The sequence below is a fragment of the Lepisosteus platostomus genome, chromosome 4, assembly GCF_059453375.1.
Source record: "Lepisosteus platostomus isolate fLepPlt1 chromosome 4, fLepPlt1.hap1, whole genome shotgun sequence".
In the NCBI taxonomy this organism is placed as follows: domain Eukaryota; kingdom Metazoa; phylum Chordata; class Actinopteri; order Semionotiformes; family Lepisosteidae; genus Lepisosteus; species Lepisosteus platostomus.
This window is the reverse complement of record NC_142614.1, coordinates 41,366,325-41,388,233: the sequence shown is the minus strand read 5'-3', so window position 1 is coordinate 41,388,233 and position 21,909 is coordinate 41,366,325. Positions and strand designations below refer to the sequence as shown.

The 21,909-nt window shown below is 35.8% G+C and overlaps 1 protein-coding gene across 7 annotated transcripts in view; it reads left to right on the top strand.

The window, feature by feature from the left end:
• wdfy3 (WD repeat and FYVE domain containing 3) overlaps positions 1 to 21,909 on the top strand; it is a 160,513-nt gene that overhangs the window by 11,916 nt on the left and 126,688 nt on the right. For all 7 annotated transcript variants that reach the window (XM_088629498.1, XM_088629499.1, XM_088629497.1 and 4 more), the window contains exon 2: positions 17,696 to 17,906. In XM_088629498.1, coding sequence (XP_088485624.1) covers positions 17,727 to 17,906 — 180 coding nt within the window. In that variant the 5' untranslated portion in view covers positions 17,696 to 17,726. The remainder of the gene's footprint in view (positions 1 to 17,695; positions 17,907 to 21,909) is intronic.

The window sequence follows — 21,909 nt, the reverse complement described above, 5'->3', positions numbered from 1 at the left end:
TTTGCGTCTAATCGTTTTTCTTTGCTTGCAAACAACAGCATTTCCATGACAGCAACAGAAGCAAAGATTATCCATATACAGCATAAGGCTAGGCATACTGTAAATAAAAAGTATAAAGAGAGTTAGACATGATACTGGAACTTGTTCTTTCACCCAAGGAGATCATTAAAACTGGAATAGAGAAGGAAGTGCATTTAGATTTTTCTTCCTTAATGTGGTAGAAATGCCCTTTAGATATTCTGCTAAAGAATTCTAAATAAATATTTTTTAAGTAGAAAGAAACAAGCCGATTGCTGGAACCTTATTGTTGCCAAAATCTTACACAGTTCCTTCTTTAGGATCACTGAGTGTCAGCCTCAATACAAAAAAAAGTTGGCCAGTTTTTTTTCTCCAAAATTCCTACAAATGAAAACTTTTTCCTGTCTGTGGAACATTTTATTATTAAGTCTTTTAAAAATATGAATCACCAGTTATTTTTTTTGTACTCCTCTGATTTGGAGTAGCTAATTTTATTTTTCATGTCTTGGCTCACAGCTACAAACCTACACACAAGGGAGGATAAGAAAGTACAGGTAAACTCTTCTAGTCCACCCACCTTTGGGCAACCTGTCTTTTAACATATCACCGGGACAGCTTAGACCTCTTCCTATGATTCAGTGCCCATTGGGGACATGCACGTCCCTTATTGACAGCACTGAAAATGCTTGAGAGGTTGCTGAAATTTCTGTGTTGCTGAGAGAAGCCTGGCTGATTACTCCCACTCTTGGGAAATTGCTTGGTAAATTCACAGTCACAGTCAGCTAGTGACATGGCTCAATCCCGTGATCACAGAGCTCATCCTGCACTCCGGTGAGCGCCTTTACTGGTTTATCACTCTAACCCTCATGTTAGCTTTTTGTAATATGGTGATGGAAATTGACTAATTAAGTTTTCTTAATCAAGCTCCAATAATACTGGAAATTTTGTAGGATTATCTTAAGTTTTCTTGTCTTAAATCATTTGGTTTTGCTTATGTATTCATTTAATTCCAATGTAATTAAGGATAAAATACAAAGTGTGCCTTGCTTTTATTTTGAATAGAAATTGAATAAGGGAGAGACATTATTGATTTGTTATTCACCTGTTCCAGCTGTATTGAAAGCAGTATTGAAATAGCTGGACCTAAGAAACAGAAAGGGGATATAAAAAATGTAAATAATTTTTTGCACCAATGTGCACAATGTTCACTATGTGAACAAATGGGGAAGATTTATTTCTTCTTTGAACTGAAATACTTTAATTAAAATAGAGATCTGTGTTAGTCCAGTTTGCTTGTCTTCTAAATACTTTAAGGTCACGTTCCTTGGTGTCTTTTCAGTTAACTTGGTAAAGCTTTATATCGGGCACTGACTGCTTGAAATAAATTTGGTTGTAGTAGTTTTTTTTTGGTATTGATTCTTATGTATGGCAAATTATTATGGGTGTAATTTTGTTATCTGAAAAGGGTATTAAGTATTAATCTAGTTGGTTTAATCAATTGTTTAAAATAAGGTTTGTCACCGTGGACAGCTTAGCTGCCTAATAAAAGGAGTTAAATTAGATTTTGGTAGTACAATATAGTTAGTTTGTATTTTGATACCCTTAATATAACTTTGAATTAACACAATCACAGAATCTTATTGTAATATAAAACATATTATAGTGTCTTGGTTATATATTTTAGCAATTTTAGGGTAGTGTAATTATATTAATTTTAGAGACATCTCACTGTAATATCAGATTAACAGCAAACATTTGATTTACAGTACATCTCAAGCAGAATGGTTTGTGACCTGTATATGAACTGCCTTTTCACCATGACATGGTCTTGGAATGAAACAAATGGCAAAATTACAACTCTCAGACAGGCAGAAAAAAGTAAGGATACTTAAAGTGTGAATGTAAACCTATTAATATAATACCTTTTCTTACTTATCAGAATCCCAGATCATTTAATATAATGTGACTGTTTTCTAAAAAATTGTAAAGTAAAGTAACATTGAGTGATTTGTAAATGTGCACAAGTTATGAACACTTGTTCTTCCTAAAGGGAAGTGACATTGTGACCTCTATTACATATGCAACCAATTTAGTTATGCAGCCAAATAGAAAACATACATTTTCAATAAACAATGAACAACATTAGCAGCACTCCGATTAATCTACTTATGACTAGATGGAGTTTAATGAAGAGTTTATTTGTTTTCTTGTCCTCTGAATGGTCTGCCATGTTAGATGGCGTAGTTCAGTCTTTTCAGGAAGTTTCCATAATGTCAAAGTGTTGAATGCATTTATAACTAATTAAAATTGCCTTTCAGAATACATTTTTGGTAAACGATATAATCATGTTAAATCATTTGTAAATTTTGAAAAGCAAATGTATTGAATATTGATTTATTATATGAAGCTGGGCAGCACACGGTCTCGGTGTTTAGCATTGCTGCCTCAAAATGCTGGTGCCCTGGGTTCAATTCCAGACCTGCGCTGCTATTTGCCTGGTGTTTGAAGGTTCTTCCTGTGTTCTGGATGTCTCCCCTGTGACAGACTGGTGTCACGTCCAGGGTGTATCCCGCTTTGCGCCCGTTGCTTGCCGGGTTAGGCCCTGGTACCCTCATGACCCTAAATTAGAAGTGAAAATGGGTAGATGGTATACGAAGCCTTTAGTTGTGCAGGCACTGGTTCATGCAGCAGGAGGAAAATTGGAGGGAACATGGTTGATGCAGGAACCACCAGCTCACCAGGGGTCCACTCAAATGCATTAAGAAGCTCCAGGTGTGCTGCATTCAATGTTCCCTGCCTTTTTTCTGCTGCTTCCTGAACTAGTTCCTGCCACAAAGACATTTTCTATAATAAAACCAGAAAAAAAAAATTCACAGAGATGGATGCACATACATCAGTATAATTTGAGTTGACTTATTTCAGTGTTTCCATGAACGTACATTAAATAAGTTTTGCCAGCCATTCCAAGCATGGCATAAAGTTTTAGTTTCCAATGATCATGTCACAAATGACTATGAGCTGTTTTTTCAAGAGGTTATTAAATCTGGCACACTGTTATGAAATGCACAGAAAAAGACTGCAGGGCAAAAAGTTTAAATGCTAAAGCAATTTTACTGAAATCTTCAAATCAATTGTTTGCTATCTGGGAAAGTTAGAACCCTGTCAGTCTGAAATGAAGAATTTAGTTTTAATGAATATTTTATTCTGCATTTTTCTTTTAGACTTGTCAGATGAACTGCTTTGAGCTTAACATTTAAAAATTCATGACATGGTCATGACCAGTTTACTTGGGTAACAAAGAATGTACAAATGATATCTAATGGCAATGAACTATTTTTCCAATTCATTATCATTTTAATATTGACAATCTTGGAGTCTCTTTTAAATTCTGCAAACACCAAAATAATCACTCTCACAATAGAATTATACAGAAGGATAGGACTTACACTATTTACCAAATGAAGTGCAGCACATATTTGGGCAATACATGGCAGGCATTGTGCACAATCAGCCCCATTATACAACAAAGGCAGAGTAGCGAGAAATTGCTTAACCAGTTGTATTATGGGGCAATTTAAGGAAAGACAGATTGTTAAAGGCCACAGTGGATTTACAGTAGTCCTGGCTAAACATTCTTACATTTTTTTAAAGTACTGTTTGTAGACAGTTTATTTTCTCACTGGGCTTACCTCCTACTGGTCCACTAACACAACTTGTAGCAGCACCCTAGATTGCTCTGGAGGTCTCCCATCCCATTACTGATGAGGCCCAGTATTAGCTTTGCTTCTGAGATCTGATGAGATTTGCCTACAAGATGGTAATGCATTCAGTTTTATTTTATATATTAATTTTGTTGTATTATAATATTTTGTCTATGAATTTAGAGTTTTTTTAACATCAATGTACTACATCCTCATTTTGCATAATTCACAAAGAATAATTCATACTTCATATGCATCTAGTACGGTTTAGGAAATAATGTGTAAATTGCTGGTATATTATCATTGTGCAAAGGAACAAGTAAAAGGTTTATTCCATGCTGAAAAGAAAAGAAAGAAAACATAAAGTTTCGGCTGTGGAGTCTTCTTCAGGTGACCCTTTTTAATATTATCAGTGTGGTTCATGGTACTCTTAGAATTTTAAGTGTATCATACAGATCCAAAAATAATATTTTTCTATTCAAATTATTGCATGTTGTAATTAAAAAGTGTTTGCAGTTAGCAACTTTATGCAACCAGGCCCGATTCAAGGGTATCTCGGATCATGTAAAGTTGTAATCTAGGTTCTGTGTGCTTCACAATTCTGGGTTTAGCAGTTGTTTTCTATGTAAGCACACAATATTTGAACTTTTGTCTAAGCAAATCTGCTTGAGCTTGAAGTTAAAGATATATTTAAATCTAAAATTACACAATTTTTATTTCTACATATGTTGTGATTGGTATTTGTCTAATAGTAAAAATGTTGCTTTTGATATGTTATATGTTATTTAAAACAGATCAGGCTCTTGATGGTTTTAATATTTTGTTACTTTGAGAAATGTGTAGTGAAAACTTTTGAAGTGTTATCTTTTTACATTTTAATGTCTTCTTCTCAAACATCTTTTTTGCATATGGTTACAGTACTGATTATACTGTTACAGTTTCTGTACCACTAAAATGTAATCAATTCATGCTTTTTTCCATAAGAACAATTTTTGCAAATTAATGCAACCAAGCCTGATTTAAGGGTATCTAAGTCTTCACACATACTCAAAAAGCTTGTTTTTTTTCAGTTGCAGTGAGACTCACAAGCAAGAAATGTTGTATCTAAAGCATTGTAAATGTTATTGATAAATAGAAGTGCTGTTTCAGTGACAGTCACATCAAAGAGCAACAATACTCTGTTGTTGGGGAAAAAGTAGCAAAATATCATATGCCTTCATTTTTGTCATTGTGATCCTCATTTTCTAAATCTTGATTTTGGAATAAAAGAAACACTTCTTCTTAGAAGTGCATTTTTTCTTTTCGTAGAAAATTAATTAGGAGATAGAACAGTAACTTATATAAAGCACCCTGTGTTTTTATCAGCTGCTGGCAAACCTATGTGTTCTGCCACTGGTGTAAGAGGGAACTGTTATTTTGATTCAATCTGATATACAGAATGCTAGACTGTTTTTGTTTTAAAGCTAACCAAATGAAAAACATGATGTTTTTTGGAGTATTGTAGTTACAGTTCACACTTAACCTTACTTTTGTAAATTGGAAAATTAAGAGCATGCTATTATAGTTGACTGATTTTTTTAAGTGTTCTTCTTGTTCATGAAATATTTGTGTTAATTTATTGTGTTGCTTGTCAGAAGTCAACTAGTGAACAACTGCTGTGAAGTTCCCATTGTGCAGGGATTTTCTCCAGCACACTATCACCCAAAAATAACATGTGCGGGAAGCTGTGACCTGCTGTGTGCGTTGTCAGGCACATCCACTCAAACATATGGTAGATGCACCTACCACTGTTCCCTGCGCTACTGGAGCGTCAGCAAGATTGGCCAAGAGATAGGCTGCATGGGAAAAACAAAGAAATAGGCACTACTTTTGCAAGGCATAGGAGCATACAGGTTAATATACAGTAAGTGTCGCTGAAGTTCTGACATATAAAAGGATTCATGCGATGGAAGCTAAAAAATACAATATAAGAGGTCCCTGCCTAAGGTCATTTTTGTCTCCCCGCTTTTATGCCATTGGCTTTTTGTGATTGTGAATGTAAAAATTATCAAATTTTACGTAAAAAGAATGTAAATTTATTCCATAAAAATTTAGTCTGTATTATTTTATTAATGTTTATATAATTTTTATGTTTTCTATGCCCCGACTTTGTCGTTTCATCTTCGTATGGACTGTATGTATGTGATACACTACATGGTAAAATTATTTTTTACTTTAATGTTTAAAAATGTTGTTCATCACTTGCACTCTTAAATGCAAGCTCTCTCTCTCACACACACACACAAAAAACTTCACAAGCTCTTTTTATTATTCATTTGGAATTTGAAAATGAGCAACAATTTATAAAACATTTCCAACAACGTTAAATTGCATCTAAGTGCTCAGCATAATGGTTATTACAGTAGTCATTTTGTACACACAAAGAAAATGTGAATGTTCTATTTATACACAAAAAATGAATTTGTAGGATTGCAGACTTACTTTGTCAGGTCCTGGTCCTTATTACTGTTGAAATACAGTGAGATATTAGTCACATTTAATATCCTTGCAGTCCCCATTAACACTGATTTCCATTATTTCGTATGGGAAATACTTTGTGCTTAATGTTCCCTTTTTAAGTTTGTTAAAGGGGACCTCCAAAAATTAACTGTACCAGCAGTGTTTCTAAATGTTTTTTTGTTACATGAAATAACACAAACTTAGATACAGCATTTGAAGAGTTTGTTTTTTAAGATGGCCAGAGTTTTTTTTTAATTTTGAAAAGGAAGGCTTTAATGTCTGTGTTGGTTTTCTTACAACAATTTTCTCTAGGAGAGACCTATATTTTTTTATTTGGTAAAAAAAAATCGTAATTGTGATGGCAAAATAATAATCATAGCAGGACTTAAGGGATATCGACCTTTTGACCAGAAGAGAAAAGTCATTTAATTTGAGAAATGTACCTTTTTATGTGCAGCATTCAGGTTTGTTAGATTCTAACATTATATTGTTCACTTGGCATGTGATTATAGGATTTTGTTGCATGCTAAATAGGCATGGAATTAATCTGTACAGAACCCTATTACAGTACTAACATTGCATTACAAAAAGCTTAAAGTAAGTCCAGGAGTTACATTGTGTCTTTCAGTGTCTGCCTCTTTGAACAGAAACTGCAACCTATGCAGTATTTCAGGATGCTTAGAAGGGGGTGTTTACATTTTTAGTCAGCCAAGCTCTGCTGGCTTCACATTTTTCATTCCCGAAGAGTTGCAGTCTGTTTCTGTGGGACTCACGATATGTGGTTGATTCTTTTTAGGACAGACATTTCTGTGCAACTGTAGACAAATCCTTCCAGGTTTAGTTGTTTTTTAGTGCTTTATTCTGGAGGTGGAGAATTGAGATACTGTATGATTAAAGTATGATGTCTTGTTTCATCACTGAAGGGATGACATGGAATTTTCAGTTCTGCATTTCACATTTGAAATAAGAGTAGTAGAAAAATAGATGACCTGTCAAATCTAAAATACATTGATTAAAGGTTGAGTAGTAGGGATGGGGTATGTGAAGACATTGTTGTGAGCAGGGACGTACTGTAAATGAAAAACATCATGTTCACTTGCATTCTACTTTATCACTAAAAGGCATGGCAATGTAATACCTAAGACAGAGCTTTTATACCTGGTATGTTTTGTTCTTCAGTAGATTATTTTCCCTCCCCAGAATGGTAAACTACTTTCAGTTCCATGTAGAGATTGTATAATGTTGCTGCATTTTCTTTTTTTGTGTGTTATCTGCAGATTTTTATTTCAAAGTTGTTTTTTTCTTACTCAAATTCTAGGATCATCAAGGGTTAATCCACTCATCTTTGCACTAGGTTGCTCACACAGTACTGGCACAGGAATGGTGAAGGTAGACCATGCGTACTTTCTATCAAAATGTAAACACCGTTTTCACACTGTCACACCATTATAACAAGAAAGGTAGTTTTTTAGGTGTACCTCTCACTAATATTATCTGAGCCTCTCAAATAATATTGCAAACCTATAGATACTTAGTGGTATCTTTGATTTGCCGTGGCATGGAAACTTCAGAGTGCCCTTTTCAACTTAGCCCCACACAACTCTTATAATGTTTTGCCAGTTGTGCACTTGGAAATTCCAAACTCATTCTTCGTGTCTGGTTTATAGTATAAGACACAGTCTACACTCTTGAGTAAGTGCTTTTATTAGTTGAGCTTTCCAAAAGTTCTAGATGCAGAATTTGAATCAAAGTTGGACTATATGTAGTTATATATATATTAGAATCATGTAGAATCCAGATGATTGGAAAAAAATGTTCTCTTCTTAATGTGTCAGAAGTTAGAATATATTTGCTATACAATTTTGATGTTAAACTAAATAGTGCATTAACAACAATTTAATTTTCTTTTGGTCTGGTTGAATGAATCATATATACAGGCTCTGAAATGTACAATACTATGGGATAAGCATGGCTTTAACAAGAAAGTCAGGAGAAGCTTTGTTCTGTGTGAGCAGAGAAATGTCCATTTGATCATCATCTTCAGTGATGACAGTGATTTTTCCTTCTTATGCAACACTGCAAAAATCTGTATCTTCCAAAGAGTTTTATGCTGAAGTGAACTATCATGATGATATCATGATTCATTATGCTGCTGGAAAAGATTGCCTTCAGCAAAAGGGTTTTGTCATTCAGCAATCTGTAAGGTTTAATAATCATTGAAAAGTGGGTTCCCAGTAAGTAGCCTCTAGTGGTTAATCTTACATTATTGACAATTACAGTACTCATCTAATTTACCACATCATTGTATTTGATAAGCAATACAGACTATTTGCTATTCTCTGTTCTGCAGAAGTGTTTGCAGTAATTAATATACTAAAATGCATTGCACCTAAAAACATTTTAATGAAATACTATTAAAAGCAGTGTTTTCTAAAAAGCTGTTATAAAATATTGGTAAGTAAGAAAATTAAAGAACATGGAAGCTATAGTTCTGAAGAGTTAATGAGTATGACTCACTTTTACAGAAGATGTTTGCAAGTGCATTGATTAAGAATTTTTTATTTCTAATTGTAATTAACAATACAAATGTTTCTATTTACAAAATTGCTTTTGTATTTCTACTGTTACAAAATACTGTATAATCATGATTAGTTATGGGTTACATCACAATCTATTCCTGTGAAGATATCAATGTAGAAAAGTCAGTGGGAGTGTTACATATGATTGGCACTTAATGTAAGAAGTCATACTAAACCTAGAGGACATTTTTGTATGAGACTAAAAGTCATACTTTTAGAATTTAACTGAAAGTAAATTAGTGTGTGTTTTAAATCTTAATTAATATACAGTGGTGTGAAAAAGTGTTTGCCCCCTTCCTGATTTCTTATTTTTTTGCATGTTTTTCACACTGAAATGTTTCAGATCATCAAAAAAATTGAAATATTGGACAAAGATAACACAAGTAAACTGAAAATGGAGTTTTTAAATGAAGGTTTTAATTATTAAGGGAAAAAAAAATCCAAACCTTCATGGCCCTGTGTGAAAAAGTGATTGCCCCCCCTGTTAAAACATAAATCAACTGTGGTTTATCACATCTTTGGAAAGCTGAGTTCAATTTCTCTAGCCACACCCAGGCCTAATTACTGCCACACCTGTTCTAAATCAAGAAATCACTTAAATAGGACCTGCCTGACAAAGTGAAGTAGACCAAAAGATCCTCAAAAGCTAGACATCATGCTGTGATCCAAAGAAATTCAGGAACAAATGAGAAACATAGTAATTGAGATTGATCAGTCTGGAAAAGGTTATAAAGCCATTTCTAAAGCTTTGGGACTCCAGCGAACCACAGAGAGCCATTATCCACAAATGGCAAAAACATGGAACAGTGGTGAACCTTCCCAGGAGTGGCCTGCCGACCAAAATTACCCCAAGAGCGCAGCCACGACTCATCCAAGAGGTCACAAAAAACCCCACAACAACATCCAAAGAACTGCAAGCTTCACTTGCCTCAGTTAAGGTCAGTGTTCATGACTCCACCATAAGAAAGAGACTGGGCAAAAATGGCCTGCATGGCAGAGTTCCAAGACGAAAACCACTGCTGAGCAAAAAGAACATAAAGGCTCGTCTCAGTTTTGCCAGAAAACATCTTGATGATCCCCAAGACTTTTGGGAAAATACTCTGTGGACTGACTAGACAAAAGTTGAACTTTTTGGAAGGTGTGTGTCCCATTACATCACAGTAACACAGCATTTCAGAAAAGGAACATCATACCAACAGTATGATGGTGATATGGCCAGCAGCCATATCATCCTGCAACTCACAACTGGCAACCCACTGAAGCTAAGCAGGTGTGAGCTTGGTCAGTACCTGGATGGGAGACCTCCTGGGGAACAAACTAAGGTTGCTGCTGGAAGAGGTGTTAGTGGGGCCAGCAGGAGGCGCTTTGAGTGGAGTGTCCAGAAAAGCGCTATATAAGTGTAAGCAATTATTATAATTATTAATTAACAGTAAAATATGGTGGTGGTAGTGTGCTGGTCTGGGGCTGTTTTGCTGCTTCAGGACCTGGAAGACTTGCTGTGGTAAATGGAACCATGAATTCTGCTGTCTACCAAAAAATCCTGAAGGAGAATGTCCGGCCATCTGTATGTGACCTCAAGCTGAAGCGCACTTGGGTTCTGCAGCAGGACAATGATCCAAAACACCAGCAAGTCCACCTCTGAATGGCTTAAGAAAAACAAAATGAAGACTTTGGAGTGGCCTAGTCAAAGTCCTGACCTGAATCCGATTGAGATGTTGTGGCATGACCTTAAAAAAGCGGCTAAGGCTCGAAAACCCTCCAATGTGGCTGAATTACAACAATTCTGCAAAGCTAAGTGGGCCAAAATTCCTCCACAGCGCTGTAAAAGACTCATTGCCATTTATCGCAAACGCTTGATTGCAGTTGTTCTGCTAAGGGTGGCCCAACCAGTTATTAAGTTTAGGGGGCAATCACTTTTTCACACAGGGCCATGTAGGTTTGGATTTTTTTTTTCCTTAATAATAAAAACCTTCATTTAAAAACTGAATTTTGTGTTTACTTGTGTTATCTTTGTCTAATATTTCAATTTGTTTGATGATCTGAAACATTTCAGTGTGACAAACATGCAACAAAATAAGAAATCAGGAAGGGGGCAAGCACTTTTTCATACCACTGTAGTGTCTCTTTGTGGATCAGTTTCAACAGTATGTAAAGTTAGGGCTGGGCGATATGGCCAAAAACATTATCACGATAAAAATGTTCATATCAGTCGATATAGATAATTATGACGATAAATGTAAAATCATTATTTCTTTCAAGTTTAAAGGCAGATTTTTTTCTCCTGAGTGAAAGTTAATTGGTAAATTAAACAACTCTTTATTTTAAGAACACAACAAACACTTGCCAAACAGCAGAAACATTAAACAAATCTGAGGTAGAGAGTATTCAAGTATTTTTTTATGTCAAAATATGCATGAGTAAAATTTACAAAATAAATATCTTAATAGAAAAATAAAATACTGCAGTGTGATAAAACACACATAGAAGATTGCTCAGACAGACTGCAAAGTTTAAAGTGCTCTGTTTTATGTCTGATCGTAAAAAGACCAAAATATCTCCAAATTACCCATTATATCTCCATTTGCTTCAGTGTCGCTCATTTCTCCACTCTAATTACAATCCTGTCAGCCACCACCGTGCGGGTAAACAACTACGTGTTAGCTGCCCGGTCTGCAACACGCACCCGCACTCCCGCAGTATTTTGTGCGCAAAGCATAAACATATATATCGAACATTTATCGAACTTTTGTTAAAATTATATAGAGGAAAATTATAGCATGATAATTATCGTTATCGAATTATCGCCCAGCACTATGGGTCAATTTGTAGCTGTTCTCACTGTGTGAATGGAATCTTGAATCTTGAAATTCCTCAAATGTGAGCATCATGCCACATCTTGAAAGCCATAGGGTTATCATACTTGCCAAGGACCATCCCATCTGTGTGCTCTTTTTCAGATTACAATGACTACTGCATGATAAATTCTTTGAAGAAATAACCTACACATAAGGATAATAATAGTAGCTTTATGACTGCATGAAAATGATCAGTGTTTTCTGATGCCATTCAGGGTTAACATTGAAGAGCTAAAATCGTCATTTCTATGAGTCATAGAATGTCTTAGATGGTGGCAGAGAAAGTGGTGGAGTCTGTTATTTGCCAGTGAACATTATTTTGCTCTTGATAGATCTGGTGGAAGACAACATATGTGGAGATGTAGTGGTGAGTGTGATACTAAATGTTGAGGACAGTAGAAGTATGATCAAATGGCAAGGATTCTCCTTAGCACAGCACCTTCCAATCTGGAAGCATCTATCTTCAAACAGAACTGTAAAAATCCACACAGTTCTAGGATTTCAGTGGCATGACAAAACACTATTCCAGCATCCAGTAGAACAATTGTAGGGTTCAGTCGCCAACGCCAGCAACAGGAGATAGCTTCAACCAGCCAGTCTTTGCCATCTGAAAGTGACAGAATATCCCACAACAATCTACCTTACTGATTAACAAGTACAGAAAACTCAGATATATTGGCTGCACTTTTACAGCTCAGATTAAGAGCACTGTTGGTATGCATGTCTGAGGATTCATAGTAATTGTTTTTCATAATCATGCTCTTAATTTTCTCTTGGTGTGGATGATGATTCCTAGCAAGTATGAAGATGTGTTAAGTAGAATGCGCAATTTTAGCTTTAGCAACACCCAGGGTTTCCCTGACAAAACCTTAAATGAAATGCCAGATTTAATTCTTTAAATGTGTACTTGGCTAATTTAGCAAAGGGTAAGAGTAATTTAGCAAAGTAAAAAAGTTAACAGTAAAAAATGTGAGAAGTTTGATTTTCATAGCCCAACCCATTAAAAAAATGCTCTAGTAAATTCTATATTTACTAAAATGCTATGTATCTAATTAAGTCCACTGCCATGTTCAAGTATAGATGTAGTATTCTGTGTGGTTTCATAAGGCCTTTAATAACTTAAAGAACTTGTCCCTTTTGACAAATATTGGTCTATTCAAGCATGCCTGTTCTGTTTGTTCTCTTGGCTTCCGTGTGAAATTCCAGTGTGCATGCTTCTTTCCAGTAAGATTGATGTTTTTTTTTATTTCAGTGCAATAGGAAATATCCTGAAGTGAGGCTGTTCTGTATGTAAGACTGTATAGTACACATGGACTAAGATGATAAATGTCCTGTCCTAGACAAGAAGTGGCTTTATAATGAACAATACAATAAGACTTACAATACAGTATTAGCATTGAGCAGGTTATTAATTTTTTACATTTTCTTTTCACATTTCTCTTTCTTAATACAAGTGAAAGACCCCCAAGGGCAAGAAAGTGAAGTCATAAGCTCTGTGCTGAGTTGTGCAGACATTCCCAAGATAGCTGTAGACCTATATGATGATATATATTTTTCATAAACCATAAAACAAAACTGGCAGGATTTCTTCACATTAAGAATATTTGCTGCACTTTCAGTACTGGCCCAACTGCATTATTTAACAGCATTTATAAGAGAGAGAAAACTAAATGTATTTTAACAGTTATTTTGTTGAGAATCATTTTAAATCAGAGATTATTACTGGTTGAAACATTACATTTAAATATAGTAATGAAAAATAATGGTCAGTTTGTAGAAAAAGCTATTTTATTGATTGTATGATGATACTAATGACTGTGGTACGACATGCACAGTCAGTACCACATGGACAAAAGCATACCATTCTTTCAGGTGGCAAAATATAGGGTGTGGAATTTAATTTTCAAAAAAGACTGACCTTAAATACAGTTTCAGACGAGCATTATTTTTTTATTTCATAATTGTTCTGTCAAACAATTTTGAAAAATCATAGGCCCAGCAATTATCTGTAGTAAATAGTGTGGAACTTTTCGAGGTTTTGTGCTGAACACTCTTAATGTTAATGTTAATGTTACTCTTAATGCTCTACATGTTTTTAGTTGGTCTGAAGAAAGATCAAAAGATGATCTCCAAAAAGTGAGGAGAGAAAGATCACCCGTTTTTACTCTAAGCACACTCTTTCATGAAGAAGAATATTTTCTGCAAAAAGTGTAAATATTTAAAAGCTCATTCAGTATTAAAGTAGTTAGTCAGTCAATCAAACAATTGTGCAAAAAAAAAAGGCTGGTAAAGACTTTCCCTGACCCATTTGTGGACATCAGGACGTACACTGTGAAGGAACAGTTAAATGTTTTGTATAGGTTTATAGAAATTTTATTTTGTTATGGTTGAATGAAGATATTTAGTTTAGAATTTGAAAATACAGCTTTACCAGTTGCTAAAAACTACTTTGACTTGTGGGTAGTTAGATGTTTTCACACATTGGACAAGTAAAAAAGCTTAGATTTGGCTTTTTTTTTATCTGTCAAATTATAAATTAAAATACTTACAGAAGACCTTTAAAAACATACGCACACAGTGTTTTTCCGTAGGTACTTTGACTATTAAAATGAGGGTAACTGTGCTAATTGTTGCTGTGCACAAAGCCTTTACTAGCAACATTAAAAATAGCCCTTTCGTGAAAAATCCTGTTATTATTTCTTTAGGACATGCACTTTTTCCTGACCTCTAGTGAGTTTATATATCAAAATTTGTCCATTTGGACTCTGCAACATCACTCATCTACAACCTTCTCATACAACACTGCATGGATATAGCACAGGGATCTGCAACCTTTCAGAAGGATTGTGCCAGAAGTTACTATAGCTAATGCACTTGTTTTTACAGATTTTAATTGTGATTAATAAAAATGTAATACTCAAGTATAAGAACATCTAAAATTAATAAATTAATATGCACTTCTTAACATTTAGTATAATCCTTGCCCTTGCTTTCCTTTGCAGAGTTTTCCAAACACAAGCTCATAGCCTGACACTTTAAGCAGTACACAAGCCTCTCAGTGCTCAGTTGTTAACCAGCTATGGGAGGAACAAAGAACTGAATTAAGGTGGTAGTGAAAATGACAGTTTCTTCAAACAATCAAAGTTCACTGGCAGGGACTTCCTATAGGTCATGATAGAGATGCTGTGATCGCTTTCAGTATTGCAGATCTTGGAACTTTAAGTTCCATAAATCTGAATGCAGTAAGTAAACCAAGTGAATCATTTTATTTTCCGTGTCACGAGCCTTGACTTGGACCTCTGCTTCTTGCCACAGCATGAAACAGTACACTAGAAGAATGATGTAGGCATCTTCATTTATACTGTTTCAGGCTTTATAGTGGTTTTGTATTTCTCAAGTTCTTAAGGTCTTAAGGTAATTCCTTTGACACAATTGGATTTATCCTTTGAGATCTTGACTTCTTCCTTGAATTTGATTGCTTGAATTCTACACACGTGGCTGAGCTAGGGATCTATTGAGCCCTGCTTCCAGTTAAGGAGAAACAGAAAGCTGGAAAGCTGCTTGACTAGCTGGGGGAATCAACATGGGGGATATCAATTTCTTGCAGGGTCTGTGATATATTTTAAAGGAACAACTAGCAAAAGTGAAGAATAAAATGAAAAAAGAGCTTTGAGCCTAGTCTGTGTATCCATGTTCCAAGAGGACTTGTCTAGCGTTTGGACACATGGAAGTACTCCAAGGAGCTCTTGCTCTAGAGGATTGCAAGACTTGAACCTTTTTGCGGGTTACCCTGCTGTTTGCCTCACTCTCTCTTACCAATCTGAACAACTCAGAGGCCCCACAGAATCTCACAGACAGCTCATGTTTTCTGTGTGAAGCATGGACCAAACTGCCAAATGTGTAGTCTTCCCTATGTTTTATCTGCGGATTAGGAGCCTCTTGAAAATTTGTCTTTCATATTTCAACATGGTATGGCCTAAGTGTTGTATTGATATCCAAAATACATGTTTTTGTTCCATAGACTTGAAAAAATCTATTCTAAGGAGCTGTTATAAATAGCTTTACCTTCAGGGGAAAGCTGTGATGCAGCTTCACATAGCATTGTCAAGATATTTTAGTGTTATTGTGCATTCATTTAAGAAACTCTGACATAAAGTTATCTTAGCCTGAAATATCCGCACTAGCAAAGTTTATTAGTATAGTGAGGGTATTTAAAATATTTTAGAAGTTTCCCTGCCTAATTAAAAAGGGATTAAAAAAATCAATGCTGATTGATTATGAATATTTTTTATACCACTTTTAAATACATGAAATTATTATAATGTGTATTTTTCATTAATTTTGTTAATAAAAATTATTTTAAAAGATATTGGACAAATTTTAAGCCTAAAATGAAATATCTGTAGATCAGAATGGTTGTATTGTAGAAAAGATCATTAAAGGACACATGCAACTCTAATGTAGAGAAATAAAAAAACTAATCCAGTGTTATTCCTTGTGAGCAGATTCTTTTTTCACTGCTGTCTGATGTCTGGCTCAGTTGCTTTTTCTTAAGTTGTAGTTTAAAAAATGGTAATAAGGAATTTGAAAGTACAATATATAGGATTTATGAATATAACATTAATACTTAATATATAATTATTAATTACAGTAGACCTGTGTTTTACACGGTTGCACATATACCCCAAATCCTCCCTTAGACTATTCCCCTCCCTGAAACACGTCAGTTGTAAGTGTATTGCTATGTCTATGTACTGTTTGTAGTTTAAAGTATGAAAACAATAATACAGAAAATAAAGTGCTGTATGTTTTTATACAAAATAGAGCAACAGCCATATTGCCCTGCAACTCACAACTGGCAACCCACTGAAGCTAAGCAGGTGTGAGCCTGATCAGTACCTGGATGGGAGACCTCCTGGGAAAAACTAAGGTTGCTGCTGGAAGAGGTGTTAGTAGGGCCATCAGGGGGTGCTCACCCTGCTGTCCATGTGTGTCTTAATGCCCCAGTATAGTGACAGGGACACTATACTGTAAACAGGTGCCGTCCTTCGGATGAGACATAAAACCGAGGTCCTGACTCTCTGTGGTCATTAAAAATCCCAGGGCGTTTTTCGAAAAGAGTAGGGGCATAACCCTGGCATCCATTGGCCCTTAGCAGTCATGGCGTCCTAATAATCCCCATCTATGAATTGGTTTCATTACTCTGCTCTCCTCCCCACTACTAGCTGATGTGGGGTGAGCGTTCTGGCGCACTATGGCTGCCGTTGCATCATCCAGGTGGATGCTGCACATTGGTGGTGGTGGTGGAGGGGAGTCCCCATTACCTGTAAAGTGCTTTGAGTGGAGTGTCCAGAAAAGCACTATATAAGTGTAAGCAATTATTATAATTAACTAAAATTGATTCATAATTAAATGCAGGGAACACTCACCCAAACCTAGTGATAGGTTTGTGATAGGTATGTGCAGCTGATGAAAATTGCACTATTTAATGTGTTCAGTATCTCAGTTTTTAACTCTGAATCAGGCACTTTTCTTAACTTGCCTTTACCCTTTGTACTTGTTTTTGGTTTATGAGCCATACTGAGGGTAATGCAGCACAATATAAAAAAAGCAATGGCGTAACTAGTTCCCAAAGTGTATTGCACCAAATTTGAATTTGTGAAATTTCCCGTATTATTTTATTTTTCATTTATTTTTCTCCACTGACTGTGTATACACAAATTGAGCGTAAAATGCAAATCTACTGTCATTCTTCTGTATTTTTGTTGAATGATGTCCATTATGCAACATTAGTACTGGTTGTTAATTAATATATTTATAGATAGTCATGTAGAGCGTTCTTGGCTATAAAGACCAGAGGTTATAACAGAAAATTAGTGTAACGGTAAGAGCTGTACCTGGCAGTTGTTTTAAGGCTGTTTTTTCTGTAATGTGATGCAGCATCCAAATGAACAGAGTTTAACTGCTGGGGGCTGTTGTTTGCCAGACATTGCTGACCAGATTTTTGGATTTACTGACTCCTTCCTTTCTTTCTTTCTTGCAGGGCTGGCTTTGGTCTGAAGAAGCCTCTTAAAATGAACATGGTTAAGAGGATTATGGGGCGTCCCCGGCAGGAGGAGTGCAGCCCGCAGGACAATGCCCTGGGACTCATGCATTTGCGTCGCCTCTTCTCAGAGCTCTGCCACCCGCCACGCCACATGACCCAGAAGGAACAGGAAGAGAAGCTCTATATGATGCTTCCAGTTTTCAACAGGGTGAATGAAGGGGTGGGATGGGGTAGTAGTTGATTACCTCCAGCATTTTACTTCTCAGCATAACAGTGGTTTCTAACTGGCAACACACACAATTTATTGCATGCTGCTGGTGCTTAGTGGGCATTAGATGGCTGGGTTTCTCTCAGATTTCTACATTACAGCAGTTCCTGGGACCTACTGTGCTCCTACAAGCTTGGAGTGACACAAGTGGCAAATGAGCTCTTCAAGTTGATAGTAACTTGTAAAAATTATTTGTCCTAGCAGGTAGGCATGATAGAGGAACGTGATCACTCATTCTCGCTGTATGCCACAGAGGTTCCTTTTAAATTCCTGGTGATTTCACATCGGATAGAATGTATAAACACAAAAGATAAATGTCAAATGTAAAAGAAAAGAGCTTCTGTCATTTTTATTCAACACTTTTTGAAAGGACATGCAACTTTAAATTGCAATCTCCATATTATCTCTTTCAGTCAGCTCACATTCAAATGCACAGAGACACCCACACATGACAGGGGTAAAGGATATTTATTTTTCCAGACATGTTCAATATTCTTCTGTTTACATTTTCAGGTCATCTTTCATTAATGAGTATGTTTTGAACAGCCATTAACCACGTGAGATTTATACTGCTAAAGCACTATTTCCAGTTTATTTTTTAACATGGGATAGTCATATTTTTAGGGATGGCAAAATGGGAACATACTGTGAGTAAGACACCTTAAAAACATCAAGCAATCTTAAAGGTTTCCAAGAACAATTCCACTGATTTACTTCTTTGAAGAAGAGCAGTTAGTAGTATGGTGTTTCATCTAGTAAGTTTGACCTGCAAGTATAAAGTCACTTTTCAACTCTGAAGCAGGTTTAAGAATGATGAAACATGTTTCTAGTGAACCAGTTACAGTTCCTAAGATACTGGTAGTTTGAAGTTCACAAAAAAAAATGGTGAACAGGCTGCCATTTTGGAATAAGAAGGAGCACCATTTTGATGTGTTTATTGTATTTTCTTTGAAATGATAACTGTCAGACTGAAAGTAATTGGCCAAATAGTTTTTGTTCTGATCAAAGTTCCTGTATGGAATATGCATTAATGAAAAAAATGGTAATCCATCCATCAAAAATGTGGCCATCTGAGTTGAAGCTAGAATGATAGCTACCAAATTTTGAGTAATTTTACCAACCAGTGTTTGAAGATGAACACCTTGCCTTATGGCGTCTGTTTCACCAACAAGGTGATGACCCAGTTAACTTCTCAAGTATTGCTGCAGCCCTTAAGGTGCAGTTCTGAAACAGGACTGAATGTAATGTAAGTGGATGTAATTAAACTGGATGAAATGCTAAGTGTCAGGTTGATCAGTTCCAAAAACAATGGTAGTTTAAATTTAGTTAAGTGATTTTCGTAGGGCTCCCGTATATTAATCGTGTAGTCACTAGAAAAATCTGCATTATTTGGACCAATTGACCAATTGACTTAATTGACCAGTAATAAGAGCAGTTTGTGTGAAAGGTTGTATTTTACCAAGTAATTAATAACACAATGTTGTTGAGGAAAATGACCAGTCTCACATTTTTATACAAAATAGTTGATACTGACAAAGGCCTGTGAAAAGGTTTGGGTTCATACAAGTGCTACAACTTGATTGAAACAATTGTTTGTTGTTTCTTTCTGCTTTTATTTTGATATTTTTGATACTTTTGATATGTCTTTTTACTTTGCGTACTGAATAAGACGTAAAAATATGATGTTTTGGAATTCAAAGATTCAACCAGGCATGTACTCTGTATATTTTCCAAAACAATTTAAGATCCATTGGTGGACATGGCTCTGAAGGGCTGGATTGGAAAAAGGGTTAAGGAGGGTACATCATTAATGTTTTATTGAGTCCAGATGACATGTTTCTCATTACTCTTATTATTGCATTACATTTTCATGTATAATGAATTGTAAAAAAGCACATGGTGACCCACACAATGTTTTTTTTTATTTAGAAGAGGTCTGCAGATATGAAAAGGTTTGTAATTGCTGATTCATAACTCATGTTCTGAAAATATTTTCATTGTTTCATATTTTTGTAATTATGTATAATTAAGAACTAAAGGTTAACTTTAGAATTACTGTCAAATGGCCAGTGAGGAACCAGTCAGAAATATATGGAGTTCTGCCTTATTGGGACTAGGACTTCATTAAAGGCTGTATGAGGCAGTTCTACAGTTCTGCCAGCAGCCATATCACCCTGCAACTCAGAACTGGCAGCCCACTGAAGCTAAGCAGGTGTGAGCCTGGTCAGTACCTGGATGTGAGACCTCCTGGGAAAAACTAAGGTTGCTGCTAGAAGTGGTGTTAATGGGGCCAGCAGGGGGCGCTCACCCTGTGGTCTATGTGGGTCCTAATGCCCCAGTAAAGTGACGGGGACACTATACTGTAAACAGGCGCCGTCCTTGGGATGAGACGTAAAACCGAGGTCCTGACTCTTTGTGGTCATTAAAAATCCCAGGGTATTTCTCGTAAAGAGTAGGGGTGTAATCCCGGTGTCCTGGCCAAAAGTTCCCATTGGCCCTTATCAATCATGGCCTCCTAATAATCCCCGTCTATGAATTGGCTTCATTACTCTGCTCTCCTCCCCACTAATAGCTGATGTCTGGTGAGCGTTCTGGCGCACTATGGCTGCCTTCGCATCATCCAGGTGGATGCTGCACATTATTGGTGGTTGAGAGGAGTCCCCATTACCTGTAAAGCGCTTTGAGTAGAGTGTCCAGAAAAAGCACTATATAAGTGTAAGCAATTATTATTATTATTATTATTATTATTATTATTATTATTATTACAGTGTGACTCAGAGCTATCAGAATATGTCTTTACATTGGCCTTAAAACTTGGACCCTAAACACTGGCTTCCCAGTTTAAAAATCTGATTTTGTGTTTGTCACATACTGAGACCTGCAAAATTTATATACAGAACCTTTATGCTTTCTCTTGTGTTCTGATGAATTTGCTGTTTTCTTCATCCATTTTTAAAAAATATGATCAAGAGATTATTGCATTACAGGAAGAAAAATTATTGAAATGCTGCATTTCATAAGTCAAATATCTGTTACAGTATTTAAAATTAAATAAAAAAAGAATGCCATTGGTCTCAGATGTACAAGTACATTTTGTACTGTTATGAGATATTTTTATATAGATATGAAAAATAAACATTTTGAACATTGAAGCTAATTTAATCACATAATTTTTTTAGCACAGCCATCAATGACATTGCAGTGGAACTAATACTGTAATAATGGATTTATTGTATTACTGCTTAAGTGCTTAAATTAATATAATAATAATTGCTTACACTTATATAGCGCTTTTCTGGACACTCCATTTTACAGGTAATGGGGATCCCCTTCCACCATCACCAGTTTGCACCATCCACCTTACTAGACCTTACTAGAGGCTCAATGAGCTGGGACTGGTACCTTGAAACTTAACAAAGAAAGCGGAGCTTGTTTGTGTGGCTGGCTGTGTCGTATCCAATGCATCACTAGAGAACACCTGCAGTTTCATTCTGACACTGTGCTCCCTGTTGCTGGCTAGCATTCATCTCCTTATACATTAGCTGCTCACAACAGGCATGTTTCACTTCACACCCGCTAGAAGGACCAGATGTTACCTGCCATCAATAGTGAATTTCTAAAGTGCTGAAAACCATCTACTTGAGTTTCAATTTTTTTTTTACATTTTTACTTTTTTTTATTGAGCCGCATGTTTGCAAAGGTTTTTTACAGTGCTGACAGAGAATGCTGTAAATATAATCCACAGAAGTGGGAGTAAGAGTGAGACAGAAGAAGTTTATTTTTGGTGTGGGGAATCATCAAACATTAAAAACATGGTGAAAAAATGGTGTTCATTATCTGTAGGTTATTCAATTGACAGAAGTGGACATAAAATGTCTGTTTTGCATGTGCTCTGTGGTCAGTTCTGAGATTTTTTTCTAAAAGGTATTTTCTTTACAGATCT